Genomic DNA, 9,196 nt, shown 5'->3' with positions numbered 1-9,196 from the left:
ACATAAATGACTGCTGCGAGAAGTTTTTTTTGAAAAAAAATTAGTTCGGAGGAATTTCAACAAGCTAAGCTAAGCTAAGGACAACTCTACTAATGCCCAAGCGTGTAAGTGTCAGCGACAGCACCAGTAAGACAAAGGAAGTACTGTATCAGCGACAAAAGTTACATCTACTACAACAAGGCTGCAGGACCGACACTACAACCATTCCGACCAGCCCAGCCTATCAACATTATGACCACCACACCCAGAGATGGGAACAAGGGACAGTCATCCGAGCTGGGAAAGAAACAAGATCCTTCATTGTTAAGAACGATCGAACCGAAGGCGTCTACCGTCGCACTCGATCACAGCCGAAGCCCAGACCTGTGGTAAAGGACAACAGCATCAAAGGCCTACCACCACCTGTTCCTGAGACAGCAGCATCGCAAGATAGCTCAACTTCCCCACCTCAGGACAGCCACAACCTATACAACAGTATCTGGACGTACCTTAAAACCTCCCAACAGACTACATGTTTAGATACCTGAACATTCTCAACATTATGATATAGACATGAACATTGACAATAGGCATGAACACAATTATCAGTTATTGATATCACTTATGCATGATCATTATAGCTTGTTTTGTTAAAGAGGGGGGATCTAACAGTATCTGATTGTATGGTTATTCAATGCAATAATTCCTATATGTCACGTGTTGATTACGTAACGTGTGAATCGTCACGTGCAGTATCTTTCACGCCATGTGTTTAAGTAACGGTAGCAAATCCTCAAATAAACTACGTGATTAAAACAACGCAACACTTTATATTACATATAACAAACATAGTAAACGGTTTAAAGAAAGATAAACTGTTTTGATTTATGCACCAGCCACTAAATCACATACCTAATGGTTCCTCACAAATATATCCTGCACGGCTCGTGCAGGGTAAATCATTCCAGCGCCATCCGTACCCGTCCCAGTTTGAACTCCATTCAATTGCATTTAAGAAAGCTCCACATTTACCGTCTCCGCTTGGTTCATTTGGCCCCCATAGATTTTCATTACTCTTTGCATTCTCACCATCTATCCAAACCCAACGTAGGTTGCTATCAAGTCCAAGTGTGAGACCGTGGTCTTCACGCTTGAGTTGTTTCCTCTGATCTGCAAGAGCTTCTAATTGCTTTGCACTATTGACTATGGCGATTTCGCTCTTCTGCCTGTGACATAGGTTCCGGCCAAACCGCCACGCCTTAGATGATTGGAAATAGAACATGAAACATACTTGTCCTAGTTTGTACCAACCAGGTTCACATCCAGAAATAGAACGGCTTCCTACAAAGAAAATAGTTAATTGATTTTTTCCGTTTTACCGGCACTCACCCTGGTTTGTAACTTCCGTGGTTTAAAAACATGTAAAATAAAGTTTGTTACTGTGACAGATGCCCCGTATGGATTACTGAGACATTCTTAAGAGAACTACCCCTCGTTTGCCTTATTTTGATACGTGAGTCCCGTCTTTCAACGAGCGATTTCTTTTTTATTCTAAAAGTATGGTTTTAAAATAAGCGTGAAAATAGGAAAATAATCATGTAGATGAATTTCCATTCATTGAATAGGGATCTTCAACCTTGTCGTCAATCTCTCTCTCGCTTTACTGTCGCGCGAAAAACAAAAAAAATTGGCACTGTAAAATCTCTTTGCTTCGTCAGAGTATGTATTATGTACTTAGGCTAGTAGCCTAATGATAAATTTTTCAGGCTTCACTTAAACAGTCTTTTCTGGTTCCTCACCTGATTGAACCACATTGTGGGCATAAAAAGAGAAATTCGCCTTGTATTTGCAACCATCCATAAGACTGGGATCTTCAAGAGTTATCATAGGCCCAACCCTATCTCTGCCAATGAAGAAAATCTTGGTGCAATTCAGTGATAATTCCTTTTGATTGAGGACAGAAACATCCACGGGATAGTTATTGTAGTTAAAAACATCTAGCTTTGTGGTAAAGAAGCTGTGTCCCTTTGCATGAGGATAGATGAAATAAGTGCTCTCTGTCGGATTTCCTCGGGGATGTTCGACACTGAATCTGAATTCGTCGGAGTACAGATTGTCTCCAGAGGGTCTTGTCGATATTCTGAAATCGTTTCCCTTAAGGGAAGACACGTAGAGCGTTGCTTTACCTAAAATAGTAAATTCAAATGGTCCTGGATCATGCTTTTATGTCAAAGTCTGCCTCCCAACGATTCTTGGTGAAGTTTTAAACGTTTAAACCAACTTACCTAATTTGAGCAGTACGTCAATAAACAAAAAACTGAAAAAACTACATCAAGATACTGCTTCATAGATAAAAATGAAGTAAGCACCGTTACAATGTGCTCAAATTATTTCGAACTAATTGATCGAAATAATCGAAAAAAGATATTGATATTGCCGTACTTGATTGGTGACAAGGTCCGCGTTGAAACGTGAAGTCGTCCAAGGCTGCGTCTCCACGAAAGCTTGTGCCTCTAATACCATCAATTATTATCTAGAAATGGCAGAAAAAAGACTTCCTAACTATCATGAGATTTCTCGTAAACGAGGTGAGAGACAGCTTTTTTTGTATATCAAAGTTCTCCCGTTTGTTGAAAATCTTGGAAGTCCTGTTTTTCACTAGAGAATGATATTGCAGTCAGCGTTTAATCTCCCTGAGTTTTTTAAACCTGTCACGCCGTTATGTAATGCATTCTTTGATGGATAAATTCCAAGAAAATCTCCATACTTGGGAAGACGGCTAGCAATTAAGATAGTAGAAGTCATAAGAGAACTCCCTTCGTAGCGGAAACGATAAATTTGTTCTGATTGTAGCCACCTTAGGAAGAGGCTATGATTCAAATCGTGACATCCCACCTGATAACTTGAAGTATCGTTTATGCTAACTTGCGCTTGAATCCAACTATTTCCTTGATCCTTGGACCTCAGCCAAAGCGGTCGTAGTCTGTCTGCACCCTGTCTTCTCATGTACACAACAACACATCCCATGGAAGAGCCATACATGTGGTAATAGAACATCATGCAATGAGGTCCTCTCAGCCAAGGACTCGTAAGTCTTGCAGTGTCTCCCATGTTCCTGGGCCACGATGTTTCAAGATAAATGTAATAACCAGATCCTTTCGAAAGAAAAACTAGTATTACATGCACAAATTTTTCATTTGAGTAACGAATACAAGGACAATCTAATTTTTCTGATTCAGTTGCTAGATCTTTATTCATTGGTTTTTGAGTATGCAGGGTACAAATCAATGATGTTATGACCACCTAGGTTAAATTTTATATCCCCCATCTCTGCTTAAAGTGATTCACCCTACATGCAGAAATACCAGTACTATCTACCTCGTTTTACCTAAAGTATGGTCCCTGCTGGGTCCAGTCTGAGGGCTCGATGTCCCGCCTTTTTTTCTTCTCCATGCGAAGATAAAATTTAAATCACTCCTCCAAAAGCACAAGTTATGATCGAAGTTGCAATTCCCTAAAAATAAAAGATGTGAGAGTTGTTATCTTTAAAGTTAACAAATAAGAAAGTTATGACAAAACCTCGGAGGTTGAGTATTTTATAATAGACCATCAAGAAATAAGCGACGAGAGAATCATGAATGATTTTGTAATACTTTGAACAGAAGCATAACAAGAACCTTGTACGTTGGTGCTAAATTCCCTCTCGTCATGGCATAGTCCATCACCTAAGTTGACGTCATAGACGGCTATACGACTTGTGTAGTTTTTGCCAACTGTAGCTTGCAGGACAATCTGTGATAGGAATTATCATTGAAATCGTATTTATTTATTTATTTTGTGACAGTGCAGTCTAATCTAATTGCTTGAAAAGGTTATCAGTAAGCAGGATTAACACTTGCGGCCAACTTCAACAGCCAGGACTAGGAGTGCTACCCCTTATTATTTTATACTAGAGTGAGAGATGTAATCTATGTATATTGCAATTCTCGGCATCATAAAAATAATAGGACCTACATAAAGAAGAGTAAATATCATCTGCCTTTATAAAGTCTGTACCTGACACTCGTCAGTATAACCGATATCGACGCTAGCCATTATCCACTGACTTCCCTGATCCCCCGACTTATTCCACATCAAGTAATCTCCTTGTCGCCTTCGAACTTGAAGCAAGACATCCAGTCTTCCCACATGACGTCCAGACAAGCGATAAGAAAAGCGGAGACATTTTGGTCCCCGAATAAATGGACTCGATAACTGAGCAGTTTGATTTACTTTGTCAGGTTGTGATTCTTCGATGTAAATATATTTCCTTCCTCTTGATACTGAAAAGAAAGGCATAAGCACATAATTAATCATGGATAGGTGAATAATAAACGGTAAAACACCCTGGCTTTCTTCGACAATGAATCGAAATACGTCAGGTGACAAGGATAATTCTAAATTAAGTCCATGGATTTTGTCCTTTTCACCAAGGAATAATCGCTTCATCAAAGGTAAACATATTAGCAGTAGTTGAATTATCATCGGTGGTGAAGCCATCAACGCCCGTAAAGTTGAGCATTTTGTGTAGGTGGTGGACACTAAAGATACAATGGCGGTAGCATCTTTTACTTGCCAGTGAGATTACCGCTCGCGTCAATTTGTTCACTTGAGTTTTCTGGCCCCCTCCTCCAGTCGATCTGATCCCAAGGTGCAAATAGATTTCTCCATCCACAAAAGCTCTCCTTAAAGGTGCAGTTAACTGAAATTGCACCAAAAAATGGCAATGAAATGCGGTCTCGGACAACAATTGCTAGATTAATTTACACTGTATTTACTTCAGCTGTTGTGAGAACAACTTATGTTACCATTTACAGGAAAGCGAGTGTTTTCATTTTACTTTGAGGTTCTGGGTGAAGGAAACGTTTTCTTCCCTTAAAATTTTTGCCTTGAGAAATCTGTTTGACTCATGAAGAAGCGACACAAGTGTTCTCGATGCAAGTGAAGACAACCCTAATTAATACTGTTCAAACCAAATTGCTTCTTGTTTAGCAGCACAAGGGCAGCATTACCTTTAAAGAGTTCAGATGGAGTAGTGTCACCATCTGAAATGCAAGTTAGGTTCTCACTGAAAATGAGTTCATCAACTGCAATACTTGATGCAGAAGTCACTCCTGCAATGCCCTCTATTACCATCTGTGAGCAGATAAGACGACATGGTTAGGGTCTAGTCATGAATTATGGATCCTTACGCAACTTAAATTGTACACGCATTTGACTGGAAAACCTCCTGGTCTTCTCAAAGAAGAATGAAAAGCACTCGGTCCATTTTCCCAAAATCGCATCGTTAATGTTTTCCCAAGGAAAAACCTTATTGGACTACCTGATAAGTCCCTTCGTAGCTTATAGCCACGCAGCCTTTGATCCAATCACGTGATGATCGGTTCCCATGACGACTCCATATCCTGGATTCACTACCATTGATTATGACATATACAGAGAGAGTCTCAATGGTGCTGCCATACATGGAGTAAAAAAATGTTATCCGCAGTGGACGCCTCAACCACGGGCTTTTCAATCTGGCCTTCTCGTCGTACTTTCGAGGAGATAACGTTTGAATGTAGATATACGAGCCATTTTCTGAGAAAGCGTAAAATACACCCCTTATCAATTTAACAGATATACGCTCAATAATAGAACACGTCAAAATGCGGTCAGAATGGTAATATTCCCTTGTTTCCTAAGGGAATTTATGATAATAGTCAAGTGTTCGCGCGGCAGAGGACTGGACATCCTGATAGACGTCACATGACTTAAGCAAAAATATTATGTGCTTGTGAGCCGAGCCATGCATATGAAAAAAAGGGTGTAATGCTACGTATCATCAGTGAAGAATACACGCGGAAAACTTTAAAACCGTGTGAATATTCTGTGTAACAAAAATAGGAAAAGGGGGCACCCGAAGTGCAGATAAGTGCGTCACTGTTGTTCCCGCCATATTTTGATGTCTCTGGGAACTATCCATTGGAGGACAGACGCTCGGCAACATAGAATCTATTTGTTTCGTTTGATAAAAAAGGTAGAAGTTGTTAAAGGTGACATTATTGTCTGTCCTTCTATAGATCATCTTTTCAGATAAAAATGACATAATTTCGTCAGTTACCTCTGCGAATCATTAAGATACATGTAAGGTCTTTACTTTATAAGGATATAAATTTTTCCAGCCGGTACCTTATTTCAAAGGGTACATTGCGTAGAAAAATGAAACATATAATGTACCTGTGTAGTCAGTGATTGGTCCAGTGTCACTACTTGGAGAACTTCCTTGTCCAAGTACCCAATCGAAATGGTTGTTGTATCTTTCATTGGACCAGCTGCAGAATGTTCTCTCATCAAAGGTGCAGTTCCCTGGTGAAGGATAATATCAAAATAACATACTCCTATTGATTGCTGAGGGAAACCTGTTTAGGCCTTTACCTTAATTTTAAAAAGTACCAATACAGCCTAAAACTGAGTTTCCCTATAAGATAAGCTATGGCTTCAGTATTACCAGCTGTAAATAAATTTGTGGAATGTAAGGTACCCTGAAGAATTGCCCCATTTCTCCAACGTCCTCCAAGATCCAAAAATATTCTCACAATTTTGAATTGCCCTTGGCTGCTAATCGTGAAGGCACAAATTAGCACGATTTCATACAGGGTGTCGAGTGAAGCGACCACTACTTGAAAAATTTACAGCCAATCCATAATATGTAACCGTTTCTACTGTCTCTTGCCACCTGTGCCTAGTTAAATACATTTTTAGCACCTACTGTGTAGTATCTGAACTGTGGATCTATCATCGTGAGATATCAGTTAGGCAAGACAGAAAAATAACAAACTAAAAGAGACACATGATATATAATGTTTACTTTCAAAGCAAATATACGGCACCGCGGTCGAGAATATAGAAATCCAAAACTGACAGACTGCGCGGTTGGCCCACCTCGAGGTAGACCACCGAAGCAAGTCTCTTTGAAATTATGATCGCAACGAGATTCATGCAATTACATATCGACTCACGATACGATATAAAACCGGTTAATACCTAAAATTAACATTGCCTCGAAGGCGTTTAAACAAAATTAATTCCATACATTACGTTGGTGAGTGCCATGATAGATAAAACAAACTGAGAAAATTACGTTTGTTTTTAATATTATAGCGTTGAGGTTAAAATTCCTCATAAAAAGTACATGGACATCCCTTTAATTCTTTTCATTTAAATATTTCTGTAGCAAGTCGTAGCGAACAAGTTTGAATTTAACTGGTTTATAAGAAAGGAAGAAAAGTCAATGAAATTCCCCATGAGAAACAATTTCATTTCTTTGCTATATTTGACCAAACAGGTATGGACGTCTACTACCATCGTATCTTTTATTACCTCCTTTATGACGCACGTAATAATTGTTTGACAATCCCTTACACTTCGATTCTCTGCAACACCGAAAACTAGGTTATAAACGGAAAACAAAAGAAGAGCAGTTTCTCAAGACGGTGATAATTCTGCTCGTAGATAACATAGAAGCTTTCACGTTTTTTTAGGTTGCTAACTCAACAGAACGGATAATTTTTACTAGCTTCCGCCTGGATTTTTTTATGATCAAGATATAAAACTTACCGGTGATGTCTTTTGAGGAGACTCCTGCTTGGAAGGGAAAAACAGAGGCAATCATCAGAAAGAAGCTGGCAGGAAGCAGTTGTGTTCCCTGGATAACTGGCAGCATCATTCCAGCGAGTTGATGCACACTCTGGAATAGAAATACTCGTTTCAATTCGAACGCTGTCATTCACTAGTCAGTGCTTTTAAGATTTGCATCACACAAATTAACTGACTTCGGTCGGCTTTCGCACCGTGTACGGAAAAAAAAAGATGTGACCGGTGTTCTCGTAACACTATTTAGCTAGAAGGGAGCTCAATTAAAAAATACTAGTAGACGGCCTCAATGGATCCAATTGTCGTAAAGCAAGTTTGCAACTAGTTCCCAAACAAGGACAATTTGAAATTGAACGTCGAACGACCTCCTGGTAGAAACTAATTTTCATGCATAATCGGAGACACTTTATCTTGACACCTGATTACGTACAACTAAAACACGGATATAAGCTGTTTAAACATTTGGAGATGAACACCATTTCCGTGCCAAAATATAGTGTCAGTTCAGTTCCTCACCTGCCCTCCACCTACAAGATGGTTCTACAGAAAACTCTCCACACAAAAAAGTAAGAAAACTAGTTAGACACCCGAGATACATGAAAAGAGTAGGTGCGTTTTAGAGTCTTGATCCAAAGAAACAATGTTATATAAACAGCCCACGGTTTCTTGCCGAAACGTCAAAGACTTAAGGATAACATGAGTATTGCCATGTTTGAATCGTGGGATGGTTTAGCTTAATTTGAATAAACTTCGGAAAATTTTCTTTCGAAAAATTAAAGTAATTGCATATCACTGAAAAGAGGAGATTTCTGGCTAAAACGGAGCCTGTTGTAAGATACGAAATGACCCAAATTTCGAAGATGTTTAACATCTGATCATACATTCACCAAGCTACCGTTTAAAAAATTGACAATACAAGGGAAAGACACAGAATAGGGTTTTTTGGTTTTTGTTCTTAATGGCCTACACGCTGGAGTGTTTGCCTGATTCCCCGCCCACCTACAACTTACGACACGTTACTCATTATCTAGATCGGTGAACGGTGTCAGTTCAAAATCAATTACTTTCCGAGCAAGGTTGTTTACAAGTTCTTATACATAATTTGTCCTTGGCATCGTCGAAAATAGTAGGCACAGCTAGGGGGCGAAACTGGTTATCATCAGATCCTTAAATTCACCTAACAGTGACAAGGTTGGCTTATTGAGAACTAGTCAAGCTAAAACTTCAGAAAAAAAAAGCTAAAGTATTGCATATTTTAAAATCGTATTTGCGACAGGAAGTCTTCCTAATCACGATGAAATTCAATGTCAACTGAGTGATGGATTTCCATCTCAAAAAAATTTACTTTGATGTTTTCGAATCAGCTATTTGCATTTTTGTATAATTTCGCCATTTCCCAATTTGTTTCTCCTGGTTAGGTTAACCTTTTTGAGATATTTTCATTCAACACTACTGTACTATTCAAAGCTGATTCTTCTCAGTTGATACCATGACGTAGCTGCCTCCTTCGCAGCCAGTCATTAAGTGATTCTTAGATATACAA

General features: G+C 39.1%; 1 protein-coding gene across 1 annotated transcript in view; it reads right to left on the bottom strand.

Annotated features, from left to right (window-relative positions):
* LOC113685626 (uncharacterized) overlaps positions 1 to 7,778 on the bottom strand; it is a 52,241-nt gene extending 44,463 nt beyond the window's left edge. The window contains exons 1-12 of the mRNA XM_089202585.1: positions 7,618 to 7,778; positions 6,238 to 6,366; positions 5,342 to 5,598; positions 5,031 to 5,154; positions 4,595 to 4,720; positions 4,036 to 4,301; positions 3,657 to 3,771; positions 3,368 to 3,493; positions 2,875 to 3,134; positions 2,422 to 2,512; positions 1,779 to 2,165; positions 892 to 1,320 (exon numbers count right to left, since the gene is read on the bottom strand). Coding sequence (XP_089058711.1) covers positions 892 to 1,320; positions 1,779 to 2,165; positions 2,422 to 2,512; positions 2,875 to 3,134; positions 3,368 to 3,493; positions 3,657 to 3,771; positions 4,036 to 4,301; positions 4,595 to 4,720; positions 5,031 to 5,154; positions 5,342 to 5,598; positions 6,238 to 6,366; positions 7,618 to 7,726 — 2,419 coding nt within the window. The 5' untranslated portion in view covers positions 7,727 to 7,778. The remainder of the gene's footprint in view (positions 1 to 891; positions 1,321 to 1,778; positions 2,166 to 2,421; positions 2,513 to 2,874; positions 3,135 to 3,367; positions 3,494 to 3,656; positions 3,772 to 4,035; positions 4,302 to 4,594; positions 4,721 to 5,030; positions 5,155 to 5,341; positions 5,599 to 6,237; positions 6,367 to 7,617) is intronic.
* Positions 7,779 to 9,196: the final 1,418 nt, after the last annotated feature.

Source organism: Pocillopora damicornis, chromosome 4, assembly GCF_964200805.1.
Source record: "Pocillopora damicornis chromosome 4, jaPocDami1.2, whole genome shotgun sequence".
In the NCBI taxonomy this organism is placed as follows: Eukaryota; Metazoa; Cnidaria; class Anthozoa; order Scleractinia; family Pocilloporidae; genus Pocillopora; species Pocillopora damicornis.
This window is presented reverse-complemented; position numbering and strand designations above follow the sequence as displayed.